The sequence below is a fragment of the Panicum virgatum genome, chromosome 8N (genome assembly GCF_016808335.1).
Source record: "Panicum virgatum strain AP13 chromosome 8N, P.virgatum_v5, whole genome shotgun sequence".
In the NCBI taxonomy this organism is placed as follows: Eukaryota; Viridiplantae; Streptophyta; class Magnoliopsida; order Poales; family Poaceae; genus Panicum; species Panicum virgatum.
The window spans coordinates 15,720,840-15,734,673 of record NC_053152.1 but is presented as its reverse complement, the minus strand read 5'-3'; the positions used below and the strand labels follow the sequence as shown (position 1 = coordinate 15,734,673).

At 42.7% G+C, this 13,834-nt stretch overlaps 1 protein-coding gene across 1 annotated transcript; it reads right to left on the bottom strand.

Moving 5' to 3' along the window:
- Positions 1-303: 303 nt before the first annotated feature.
- LOC120685804 (disease resistance protein RPM1-like) lies at positions 304-5,080 on the bottom strand. Its single transcript, XM_039967900.1, has 2 exons — positions 4,879-5,080; positions 304-3,770 (listed from the first exon to the last, which is right to left on the bottom strand). The coding sequence occupies exon 2, from the start codon at positions 3,766-3,768 to the stop codon at positions 667-669; it is 3,102 nt and encodes a 1,033-aa protein (XP_039823834.1). The 5' UTR covers positions 3,769-3,770; positions 4,879-5,080; the 3' UTR covers positions 304-666.
- Between the last annotated feature and the right edge of the window lie 8,754 nt (positions 5,081-13,834).

The window sequence follows — 13,834 nt, the reverse complement described above, 5'->3', positions numbered from 1 at the left end:
ATGGACCCATCCAGTTTGGGTGTTCAAATTTTAGAGATTGTGACAGTTCTTTTTTTTTTGGAGAACTACCCAACTTACATTAGTTGTCAGGGAGCAACTTGGTTGAGAATTCAAGACAATTTCTAATGAGATGAAGCAATGCCCTTTCTAGATATCCTTTCTGAAGAAATTCATGAACATACGTCGAGACGTTCATGCCTTCAATACGGTGTCTACCATGTCTTACACAGAGTATATAATAATAAACATAGCATACAGAGTTACCTAAGCCCCCAATGCTAGTTCAATTCAAGACAACTTGGGTATGGACGAAGCAACATATTTGTTATGCAAGAAAATCTTAGCTGACACAGTAGTAATAACATACAAATCCAGTGAAAACAAGGTAATGTTCTTAAATGAACTGATGCCTATGATAACTAGAACAAGGAACACCCATACTAGTAAATCCAGATTGCATCCTAAAAGCACCGAAAGAAAACCATGTTTCAGGAATTACTACTTCAGAAATGACATCTGACAAATGATCCAGATTGAAAAATGCAGCTGTTCCTAATGTCTAATTGAAAACTTGATGGATTTTGGAATGTACACAGTTGCATCCATGCCTGCTTTTACCACTGAAACAGAAGGAACATTTGACAAACACAAAGAAAGCTTCTGCTACTAGACCCGTATCTCTGGAACATGCTGTAGGTACTTCTGCATTCCATCGATGTCCCATTGAGCTTTGAAGTTCCTGTGGAGACCAAGCAGCCAGAGCTTTTTCAAGGAGCCAAGGTATCTGATGCCCTGAGGAACTTTCTGCAATTGTGGTAATGATGTGACATATAGACATTCTATGCCAGGAAGTGCACCATCTGTAATTGTCAGAAGGCAGACATCATTCATGTCCTTCAAAACTAGCGTGTTCAGGTGTGGGAAGGATCCTGCTGAAAGTACCAATGTTGTATGTGGACTATGTATATTGTTAAGTCTCAGGTACGTGAGGTTCGGAACACAAGATGCTAGAACCACCAGTGGATCTTCTACAAAATGGCACCTGCTTAGGGCCAGATACTTGAGATATTTGCCATGGTTCTGAAGTATCGGGCAATGTTTTGTCCCTAGGGCCCAACATCCTCTGACAATTAGCTTGTGGAGCTTCGTGCAGATCGGATTGAAATCTTTCAAGGTAAGTATCTCATTCTCATCACCCGCAGATAGAAGTAAACTGGAAAGAAGTGGCATAGTCGACAAGGTAGCAAAAAGCTCACCACAATGGGAAGCAGTGATGTTATCTATCCATAGGCTTCTTAGTTGCAAAAGCTTATCAAGTTGCTCTGTCAGGTCCTTGCTTGCTTGCACGGTCTCAAGAGTCTGCAAATCTTCAAGGTTGGAAAGCCCTTTAGGAGCTTCCACTCCGACAAAGTACCGGAATTCTGACTGGTTCTTATCAGCAAGTTTGTCAGCAGTAAGGTGCCTTAGTTTGGTGAGATTCACTATCCCAGGTGGCAGAGCTTTTATACTTGTTGATTTGACATCAAGAGTTTGAAGATTGGAGAGATTCTTAATGGAGTTCGGCAGTGATGTTATTCTTGTATTTCTTAGGCCAATGTATTTCAGGTTAAACAGGTTCCCTATAGATGCAGGCAGTTCCTGGAAATCAGAGTTCTGCAGTTCAAGGACAGTAAGGTACTTGGATTCAGATAGTATTGATGGTACATAGTCTACAATGGTATCACTTGCCATCAGGGTTCGGAGGTGTGGAAATTTCATATTAGATTTATTCTTTTTCATCTTCTTCCATCCATATGAAGATATGCGACGAACACCTGTGTCCATCTGCACCATTGCACCAAAATCATTTACTGTGCCAAACATTTCCACTTTAGAGATTGAAAGGGCTAATTCCCTTAAAATGTCATGCATTTTGCATGTATTCACCCTTCCAAGCTCATCATTTTCCACTAGTTGCAGCATATTCCGATGGATCAGCTCTGCAAGATAGCCCTCTGCTACCTCCTCAGGAGTGCTGTCCCCTTTCCTTTCGACAAATCCTTCAGCAACCCAAAGTCGCACAAGGTCCTCCTTTGAAAAATGGTAATCTTCAGGAAACAAGCTGCAGTACAAGAAGCAGTTTCGGAGGTCACTAGGCAAGTCATAATAGCTAAGATTCAGAATTCCTCGAACCTGATCATCCTTTTCCAGTTCACAAGGAAGCTCATTGTACATCTGTCTCCAAACTGGTTCTATTTGCTTCCTTGAAGACAACAAACTGCCTACTGATACAATAGCCAGTGGCAAACCCCTACATTTCTTTACAATATCAGTAGTAATCTCCTGAAGCTCTGATGGACACTTCACCAGAGGTAAATCCTCACATCGTTTTACAATAACAGTAGCTAGATCCTGAAGCTCCGATGTGCACACTGACAGTGACAAGCTCTTAATTTTCTTTACAGTATCAGTAGCAAGCTCCTGAAGTTCAGATGGACACATTACCAGTGTGGAGTCCTCACATTTCGTCACAATATGAATAGCCAACTCTTGAAGCTCACGTGGACACTTTTCCAATGGAAGACCCCCAGAACTCTTTATAATGTCATTAGCATGCTCAAGAAGCTCTGATGTCCAATCAAAGTGATTTTTGTTAGGAAAAGCCTTCATACAGAAGAGCTGGAGTGCATTCTTGATGTCTAATGGGTTTAGCTTGAGCAGATAACCTGGTGTGGCAAGAGCAGCTACATCATGTTTCCTTGTTGTGATGACAATACGGTTTTCCTTCCCAGAATCCTCGAACACATCACTTATTCCATCGTAAACTCGACGATCCCAAACATCATCCAATACAACAATATATTTCTTATGTTTCAGTACGGTCTTTAAATTTCTCTTCAATTCTAAGATGTCCATCTTGTTGATGTCATCTGGTTTCAGCCTCTTCTTGTCTCCTATCTCAATATCAACTGGTACAGTCACTTCCTTCTGATTGACATTGTTAGCATCAGCTGTTGCTGTATGCTTAGAGGCACTGACATTGTTTAGCAGCTCCTTCAGCAGAGCATCCACACCTCTATATGTCTGTGAGATAGTGAGCCAAGCATGGATGTCGAAGTGATCTTTCAGTTGTTCATACACACTCGTGAGCAGTGTGGTCTTTCCCATCCCACCCATACCTAACAAAGATACCACCTTGAGAGCTGGTATATTTGCCACGTGGACAGGTGCATTGGGAGTCAACAATTTCTGTAACAGCTCTCTGTCCTCCTTGAACCCCACCAGGTTTTCATTCTTTATAAGTTGGGGCGAACTGTATCGAGGGAATTGCTGCTCAGCACTGGTGACTTGAGAGGGAAGAAGCTCGTGGAATGAATTCACCCACATATTCTTCAACTTCGAGACATGCTCAATTTCCTTTTCAATCTGAGCTAGATCATCAGCAATTCCACTAAACACTAAACCATAGCTTAATCCGTTAGCCAACTTTTTCTGTTTCGGTTCTTGCTTGTATTGAAGAGAATGATAGGAAAAGTTGTCCATTATGTCTTCAACACGGTAGGCCAGCATTCTCACTTCTGTGATCCAAGCCTTGAGGAGCTCATCACTGAGATATGATGTACCTGTCTTCCGTATAAAGATGTTCATCATCAGAAGTTCCCTCCGAATACGCTGCACAGTGTTTGGTAGCTCAATCAAATTAGAAAACTGGGTTGCAATGAATGTGGCAGCTTCTCCTGCTAAATAGAACCCAATCTTTGACAGTGCAAGAAGTGCTGCTTCTGCCATCTCTGTCAGAAGGGAAAATACAAAAGATGTTACATATTGCAGTATAATTTATTTTGTTGAATCAACTGAATTGAAATGAGCATGGGATTGCTTCAAGTGCAACATTGGCAATTAGTTTTCCTTTGTTGGGAAAAGACAAGCCATTTTTAGAAACAGTAACCTTTCATAGTCTGGTTTAGAGAATATATCATAAGTATCGATCTTTTTCATTATGCTCGCTCCCAGTTTGTTTACATTGTAAATTTGGAATGTTTAAATTTCACACTGTGCTGTGGAATAAAGAAGTTTCAACATTGACAGTCAAAAGTTAGCTAGAGCCTCACGACATAATAGAATAACTATAAGTTCCATTATGATACTGTGGCCCTCGTATAGCAGATTTCACTACTGTAGTAGATAATCCATAGTCATGACTAGATTAGCAAACATTAGAGTATAAGTGAACTGCTATCCGAAACTTTTGGGGCAAAAAGGATACTCCTTTCTTCGTCAGAATTTGAAAATCACATTCTCTTACTACGGTTTCTTCCCAAAGCAGAGGAAACAGAGGTCAGAGACTATGCAAGGAAATAGTCTTGATCATTCAACAACCAACACCAGCAGGGAACATTGCGACTAACTTGGAGCTTCGCGATTCTCATAACTTCACGGGTCCCCTTCCTTCCTATGATTGTGGAACTCCGTCATGGATCTAGGCCGTGAGAGGATAAATAGGTCAGGGGCGATAGGCGGCGCGGCAATTGGTCGAGCAGCTCGCGTGCCGTCCGGCGTCACACACCGCGGGAGGGTCGGAAACACAGGGATACGAGATTAAGCGACCAAAGGAGGCGGCCAGGTTCCTGAGACAGGCCGCGCCGGCGCGCGCTGGCAGGGATCGTAGGGCGGCATGCCGGCGGGATCTTGCGCGGCGACATCATGGGAGAAAGGGGAAAGTGCGGCTCTCTCTCCCTCTCTCTCTCCCTCTCTATTTTAACTTCATTAAACCACGATTTATCAGAGTAAAAAGCATCATCACTAAACAGAAAAAATTGCAATATTAGGATAAGCGCAAGGTGGTCAGCACCAGCAACACAGCAGACTTGAACAAGAAACCATGCACGGAGAACCTACCTGACGGTGTCGCGGAGAACCGAGAGCTCCTGCAATGGTAGTGGTGGTGGCGTCCCTTCCGGTCCCGGGTCAGTCACTTCGGCCTGGTGCTACGAAGCTCGGCGCTGCGAACTGCAGGACAGCTTGGAAGAGGAAAGCTGCCGAGAGGGGCGAGAGATACAAGGATCAAAACATTTTCCTTGCAGGAAAAAAAAAATGGGTTGACTTGACTTGGTCCCGCGTCAAGGTCAAGCTCAAAGGCCCTATGTCGGCCCAATCGCTTTCGTCTTAGCACTCATGCCACTCCTAACAGAAGCTTTACTTTTTTTCTGAAACAGAAAGTTTTTATTTTCCTTAAATTTTTTACGATGTGGTTAAAAAAGTAATGAAAATAAAGGTGAAAGGAATTTCTTAGTCTTATCTCTAACGAATGAAATCAGCTCCATCGGATCAAGCGCGAGATTGGGCCACGTCATCGCTATTTATCCACTGTCGGATCTTCCATCAACGGTCAAAATCAAGCACAGAGTAGGGTGGGTCAAGTCAGGTTCTCGACCCCTCGTGATTCCCATCAACAGCACACATTGACCCTTGACCTTCCTTTCATCATCGTTGCCACCAAAAAAAAAATTCCCAACCAGCCAACGCTCATGTGCCCTCCTCCGCGAACATCACCCCCGTAGATTCCTACGAGCGCAGTGCCGCAGTCCGCACCCGGCTGTATCTGGAGGCGAGATCAGATCGACTCTATCCATTGACTCCTTTGATAAGCAGGTAACTATGCATCAGAAATCCTTCATACCCTTGAAATATGCCTCCTTCTCCCGTGATCGCATTTGCCAGCTCCGGCCGCCGGGGCTCTAGTGGTGGACACCCCTGCATTCACCCGTGTCGTCCGGTGCTCACCTCTCCCCTCCCTCGCTTACCTGCCCTCCTGCACCATATGCCTGACCACGAACTCGACCAAACCAGCCGCCGCCACTGCAACAGCGAATCAAGCAACCCCCTTCTCACCGGCCTCTGGCCCCATGGTTAGTCCTTCCTCAGCGCCCTCTTCTTTGGGTGACAGATGCAACTACCTCTACAAGAAGAACGTCCCGTCTCTGTTCACATTTCCTGTCACGGTGAAACAGAAGATGTACACCATGTGCTCGACAAAATGCCTATAAAAAAGCACACATAACAAAAGCATGTGAAAGGCCACTGTGTAGCAACAAGCAAATGGGCAAAGCTAGCGTAAGCCTTGTGAGTTTTGGGCACCCTGCAAATTAAAGACGACATCTGACTATCACCCTACAGATGATACTCACTGTATAATTACGGACTCCATAATGAAGTAGATCACTTGCATCATGTAAATTAAGTGAGCATTGAATTTTTTTTAAAGCTCTATTGAAAATTTTGTGGCCCTTGCTTTTCTCGAATCAAGATGATCAATAAAGTGCATATGATTGTTACATGGAATCTCCTGCTTTGTCTTTCTATGGGCTACTTCCACCACTGAGTCAGGTTCTTCATCAAAAGGGATTATAATAGAGGCCAGTTGCACCATGGAGTTGGCTCAATCCACCCATGAGTCTTAGTGTTGCATGACAAGTTGAGATAAGCCACTATTTCTCTTCTTGTTACAATTGTACTGATACTGAAATTTGCTTTCTGCAATGGTATTCCTGTTTTTCTGCTACTTTAGGTTTGCGTTACTTCTGAGTCATTGCTTCATCTGAGTATTGCGTACCAGATTCCCTGCAAGAGGGGTTGATTGACGTTTAGCGAAGTTCAAAACTGTTATTGAATTAATGTATTAGTGGGAACCAAATATGTATATTTTTTTGTTCACAAGCTGATAGTAGACTGTTGCAAATAACTTGAATCGATACTAAAAGACTGATAGCTCGGTTTGGTTTGCTTGGTTCAGACATTTGGCGCCTGCAAATAGCTGACATTATTTCTAAAAAAACTTTAGCACAATTTGCAGAGCGTTTGCTTGTTTCATTTATATAGGTCCTCCTATTCAATCCTTCTAACAAAAGAACGGCAACAGCGCTACCATATATCAAAAGTGATGTCAAAATGTATCCATGTTAGCAAGCATGCACCTGAACAGGTAACACAAAAAATCAAGAACTAAGTAATTATGTCTTGATACTATTGCCTATGAATCAGATTCTCCATCTGGCTCAGAAAATGTCAGTGATAGAGAGGAGGGTCCTTACTGATGAATTTGCAGAGCGTAACTTAGATCATAATCTATAGGTTCACCAATTTTATGCATATGCTACCTTAGCGGTGAACTGTGCTGTTCTCAACCGCCCAAGTCATCACAGTGCTTGAAACAATTTGAGAGGCACTCAACCTTGTTTAATGCCAAGATAATTACAGGTATAATACCAGCTGAATGGTATCAAAAAGATCCCACATTCTATTTATTCAGCTCCACAGTTCTAAGTTATTGTATATCTTTGGCATTAATAAGTCAAGCGTCACAGAAGGGCAAGCAGGTGCACGATGCTGGAATTCAGAGATACTGGCCTCATCCAGTTGGTGCCTTCCGGCAGTTATGGACCACATCCTATACTGATTTTTTGTTGAATGCTGTACAATGAACTGTGGCGTCAAGAGGCATTATGAAATATATGAATGTATGATGACACTAAAACGTCGTCTGTGAACTATGTATCAAGTACAAGCGTCCAATCATCAACCTTACTAGCATCACAACTTGTCTTAATTCTATCTATTTTTCAAAATCTGCTGCCAGTGTCTATAAGTGGCGACTGACAATTATCTCTTTGCAACAGAACCGCCCAAATTAAACCGGCTCAAGTGCGCTAACTATCATCTTAATATTTAATCAAATTACCATGCACTTAACACGGTATAATCCGGTCGTCTATCGGGTTAAGGATCGAAAAACACTGGAAGTCTCGCACGAAGACGAGCACAGATGATTACAAGCAGATAAAAGTTCTCAAATTTAATTTACAATACAGAGTTTTTTTTACAAACAAGCTTACCTAAAATTTCAGAGTTCAAAAAATGCAATGGATTTAAATAGAAGTTTGATTTTAAAAAAATCACGATACTACGAAGACATGAGGATGTCACATCGAGCCCACCGGTGTGAATCCTAGTTAGCTCCAACCAGCAACAAACACCTGAAAACAGCATAACAACAAACTCTGAGTATACTAATACTCAGCAAGGCTTACTCGACTATGGGTATACTTAGTCCACTATCTAGACATGCAAAGCTTTTTGGCTCTGGAGTTTATTTTGCTGAAAAGGCTACTAACAATGGATCCTTACTTTCAAATTTTATCTTAGGTTTAGCATTCGAGTACCAACTAGGTTTTCTGAAACATCTAGAGCACACATGGTAGATCAAATTAATCCTCTAGCAAAAGACAATCAAATGTCTTCCTTCCATTCTCATTTCCATCATTTACTCCGATGTGACAGAGAGATCAAGGTTCTCTTAACCGAGAGAGACGGCAAATCGATCCGATTTAACCTTGCAAGGTGGACCTAACTCACACGACGCATGAAAACCCTGTCGGACCACACATGTCAACTGTTCTCATCCTCGCCCCGACGTCTGAATCACGCCAGCCAAAACCCGGGTGAAGGGCCCCTCACGGTGAACTCCCAGAGAACCCGGAGGCTACATACACTCCAACACCCGCCATCATCCCACTCCCAGAGTAGCAGGTCGCGATTCAAAGTATCGTTGCAATTCAGGTAATTAGCTTACTGGTTTCGACTACCTCCTACTCCCGGCATGTGGTTAGTACTGTTCAAGCCTCGATCAATGTGCCAACAATAGTACAGTCCTCAACCGACACAGGCGGAGATTTACTTTCCATTCATTTCATATCCATAATCAAACTCATCTCTGCCCGATCTTCATTTGTCTTTCCTCATTGATTCATTCTCAAGCCACGTTGTCATAAGTAACAACAACCTATAACTCGCGAGTGGCAGGAATCACTCGACTTCTACCGAATCCTAGTTAAGCATTGCAGTACTAACGACCTGCGCACTAGTAGAGTGACTGAGGAACCCTAGTGATCATGCATCTATGGTTTCATTCAACTCCTAGAAAACTTAATGCACAAATACATAAATAAACCATTGAATACTCAAATTAGGGGTTATGCTCCGGGGCTTGCCTGGGGTAACACTAAGTCAGTGTTAGTATTAACAAGGCCTTGGGCTGGGTCTTTGCTGCTCCAACTAGTCATCTCTTCAGGATACACCTACCAACACCGTCTTGTGGTCCGAATCATCATCGTTTGCTTCATGTCCACGCATTGTACATCTAGCGTACCTGAATGAGATGCAACAATGCTAATGTATGAATATATGGACGATGCATCAGACAAGGTAATCAAGACAAGCTCAAGGTCACTATTGCATGGGCACTGACAGAAGACTAATTAAACACCACACAAGCCGCCCATAGAGATAGCAACACATCAAGAAGAGTACACAACCAGCAGGCTATATAAATAAAGTGTTTCACTTCCCAAAAAGCGTTACTTAAACTTATTTTATAAAAGCTAACCCACAGTGCAAAGCAGGAAGGGTTAGACTAGAACTTTATTAACTAGCAAGCAAGTTTAAGCAAGGTACATAAAAACAAACCACAAACTGGTCTAACAAGGTTAACACGATTTACATATGATCAACACAAATTGCTGAAATTAAGCATGTAGAAAAGAAACTATTTAGCAACAAACATAAAAGTAAAGGCTATAGCTAGTAGCTAGACAAATGCAAAAACTTGACATCGAGCCATAACCTGGTAGAAAACTTTACCAGAAGGTTAAGGTATCGATAAAGCATGCAACAAAAATTTACCAACAATTATTGATAGCAGAAAGAATTTATTTTAGCCTCAACAAACAAATAGTACAAAAACAGATTTACAAACATGCACATAGCTTCTGAACATGAAATTCTTATAGTGAACTAAGCATTCAAAGAGTGAGCTACTGCATAAATTTCACAAATTTTGGACTTCCATAATTGCAGATATTAAATAAACAAGGTTAAACAAGCATTAACCAAGATTAAATCCACACATCACAGAAACATTATCCAAACAGTAGGTTTAATATTTTTTCTAAGCACTACATGTCAAAACAAAACTAATCCAACTGGTTTTATATTTTTCTCATACTCCTAACTCCATTTATGCATTTATCAACCTACAAAAACATTTATCTAGCATAAATAAAACTGCACAGCAAACAACACATTTCATGGTTCTACCATATAGAGCATAAAAAGATTAAGCTAACAAAACTAGTTTTGCATTTTTAGCATTTTTCTAATATGTTTTACGGATTTTCAAAGCTTCAAGCGATTTGGTCCCTGAAAGACTATTCATATGAGTCTATGACAATGCAGAAAACCCCCTGGACTTGCTTCAATTGCTGCATGAGGTTCTTGACGTGAATTTGGTGCCTTAGGGAGCTTGAATCCGGTGAGAGGAGGCCATGCCGGCTACAGGGGAGTGGTGGGAAAGCATGAGGGGCTCGCCAGCAACCGATTTGAAAGGAGAGCTAGGGCGGGAGGTGGTCGGAAGAGGGCTGGCCACGGAGCAGTGGTGGAGGCGGTGCTGTAGCTCGGCTTTCGGGAGGGGTTGGCCTATGGAGGTCAGTGAAGGGGCTGGGGAGGTCGAGGGGGATGTGGGGGAGCTCACCATGGCGTCGATTCGGGTGGAGGAGAAGCGGAGGGGGCGGATCGACGACGGCCGGAGCTCCGGGCGGAGCTTCCATGGCGGACAGCCGTGCAGCTTCGATTCCGGCCTGGGAAATGCTTTGCCGGGGCTGGGAAAGCGCGCGGAGGTGGTGGACGAGGCAGGGAGGCCTTGAGCACATGGAATCGGAGCGGGAGCGGCGTGCCAGTTCTGCTCGGCTCCAGTCGAAGCGAGGAGGAAGATGGAGGAGGGGAAAAGGGGATCGACGTGGGAGTGAAATGGAGCGAGGCCGGAAGGATAAGGTCAGGCTGGGGCTGGTGAACGAGGTTCTCCGGCCAGCCGACACGTGGTGGTCGTCACTGGACTGTGCCGGTCGCGGCATGGGCACGAGTACGGGAGGAGCAGAGGAGCGGTGAAACAAGGGAATGGGGTCCATGGATTTTGATCTGATTTGACCAGCAAAAACTGAAATTTCTGCACATAAACTTGAATTTCGGCCAAAATAAAAGTTGTAGAGAACTAAAAGATCTACAAAAATGCTTTTGGGTAAACGTTGATCTGAGCTAAGATTTGATAGATAAAGCGGGTCAAAGAACAGTCAAAGCTGAAATTCAGTTAAGCTCAAAAGAGGGATTCAACCGGGGTTTGAATGACTTTGGACCATGGTCTTTAATTAAACGAAGTTTTCAAAATATTCGTCAAATATATAGTTAGCAAAAATTGCACAAACATAATTGAACTTTATTGCATGTGATGACATGCGATTTCATATGTAATTGTGCATGCGTAATTAACGCTAATAACAATGTTTAAGCACAGAATTAGCCACTAATACACAAAATTAACACAGGGGTGTTACAGCCTTCCCTCCTTAAAAGAATCTCGTCCTGAGATTCGGAGTGATAGACTTTAAAGGGAAGAGAAGCAGGTCAATCATCAAAGACGGTAGGAAAAAGTCACATTAGATAAGATTGATGTTGACGGTACGATCCTTTACAGATAAGGTCTGAGAACTTAAAGAAAGATTAGGAGAGCAAAGCGGTATCTTAGGAAACATAACATCTCCCTCGACTTTTGTCCGAATGGTAACTTGTCCAACGTTAAGTGTTGTACACCCCCTTGTTCCAACAGTGATGACCTAGGTTGCTTGATCCTCTCGGTAGATTAAACTGAGTCCCTTATCTACCACCACTTGTAGTCTACTACGTTCTCGTCCATTACTAGTTTCTTCAAAGATTATCTGATTCGCAACTTTGGAAGGAAGACTTACTAGATTTAGGTCTGATATATACATCTCCAGATAAAACCATGAGAGATATATTTGGGAAAGGTTCACTAAGAGATAACACGCTGGTGTAGTTTCATAGGGGTTCATGACTACCAACCTCGATACCAGCACATGCCAAGCAGCACAACCATGTGCGATCGCCCACAGCAGGCCTTCAGTTTCTTCATAGCACCATTAGTTGTTAATCATAACACCATTTACTGAGCATACCACCAATGAGAATTCTCATGTAACACAGATAGATCATGAATGGATAAGCACTACGGGAAAGAAGGGTAGTAAAGAAGTGATCCAAATATAGAGACATGACATGATTGCAATAGAGATTAACAACCAAAGACTTTAGGGCATAAGACTTTTGCTTTAGCTTCACAGCTTGCATCCACCGAAGAGATTACCAAATCAATGATCAACATGAGATTCAGTCCGGTTAGGCAGCAACAGGAGATCAAAACCGATAACCATTCAAGAACCTTAGGGAACTATAAACGAAACAAGCAGGACACATGGAACAAAACCGATATACCATCCAGAGACCTAGGTGATAAAGCAATGTCATGATTCACAAGGGAAAGATTCTAAGGCCAAGGTAGAAAAGGAGATTAACATTGCACCAGATTGTATTTAGGATAAGAGACAACGAGGTTCATCAATGATTGATAGGTATGGTTTTGACTAGCAGGCACATGGGCATACCACAACCATAGACAATTGTCGAGGAAACCTAGCTGGGTTAACGGGTCAACAAAAGGTCTACAAGATGCAAGATACTTTTTTTGCAGCACATGAACCGTAACTAGCACTGCACTTAAAAGATTATGGCTGCAAAACTTGAGCAGGGTTAATTATGGAACTCAAGGTTACGCACCCAATTTGAAATTAGGATTCCCTACCCAGGTGAAAGCAGCTTCCTTTTTACATGCAACTAGGGACACCTCCTGATGACGACGATGATTGCTTTTAAGAGAACACCCGAACTCGATTCTTGCACAACTCTTCAACTAGATTGGATGATTGAGTCAGGTAAGGTTTTCAGATCCAGAAGGAAAAAGTTAACATAATAAGGAATGACAATAAGACAAGATCACATAGAGTTGAGCTCACCAGAACAAGAAAAACAATTTTGGTGAGATTCGTCATAAAGCTCATGGATAGCAAGTGAGCATAGCACGGAAGATTGGTTTAAGAGGAATTTTCGGAACATCGTTGCTCAGGATTTATTATTAGAATGAGCTGCATGATGCTAGTTGCAAAACATGTTTATTTATGCCAATGCAATGCAAGTATGTCAAGGGATAATGACAAAACACTGCAAATGCTCGATACCCATGCCAATGATGCATTCATGAAACGGATGATTGCAATGCCGATGTAATGCCATGATGGGATGTTCCATGCGCAAAATAAAATGGTGCATATGACATGATGCATTTGCCATGATGTCGACTCAATGATGTATACATCATGATGCAAAATGACAATGCTCTTGAGTGATGCTCGCCATGAGATGCATGAGTATGATGCACATACGTATGAGTTGAGAATGCACATGATTCACACCTTGTAACCGCTCTCGCAAGACTACCACCTGGTTAGTTCTATATCCTTGAGCGAGGATCAAAAGTTAGGACACTAGTAAGGTTGCATAAAAGGGGATTGCAGTGAGTTATATCACATATACCTAGGCACCAGTGCGCTCCTAGTGGCTCAATCATGTGGCTGCAGCGCACATGAGGCCCTAGGTTCTGGCACGGCATCATAGTCATGTGATTAAACACCACCACAAGAAAAATCAAGAGCAGCAACCCAATCGTGCCAGCAACGACAAGATAGGTTAGAGGGATCTAAGACAACACACGATGTTATACTCAGATGCATACCCGTTGGTTGGTTTGCGGATTTCCGAGGATGATGCGACACCATGCACTGACCAATGTCGTGACCTGATGGGATGCATGACTGTTGCAATAATGGCAGTATATAAA

Bases quoted from the DNA above. Each gene is read 5' to 3' on its own strand.
- LOC120685804 (XM_039967900.1), bottom strand. From the start codon at position 3,768: ATGGCAGAAGCAGCACTTCTTGCACTGTCAAAGATTGGGTTCTATTTA.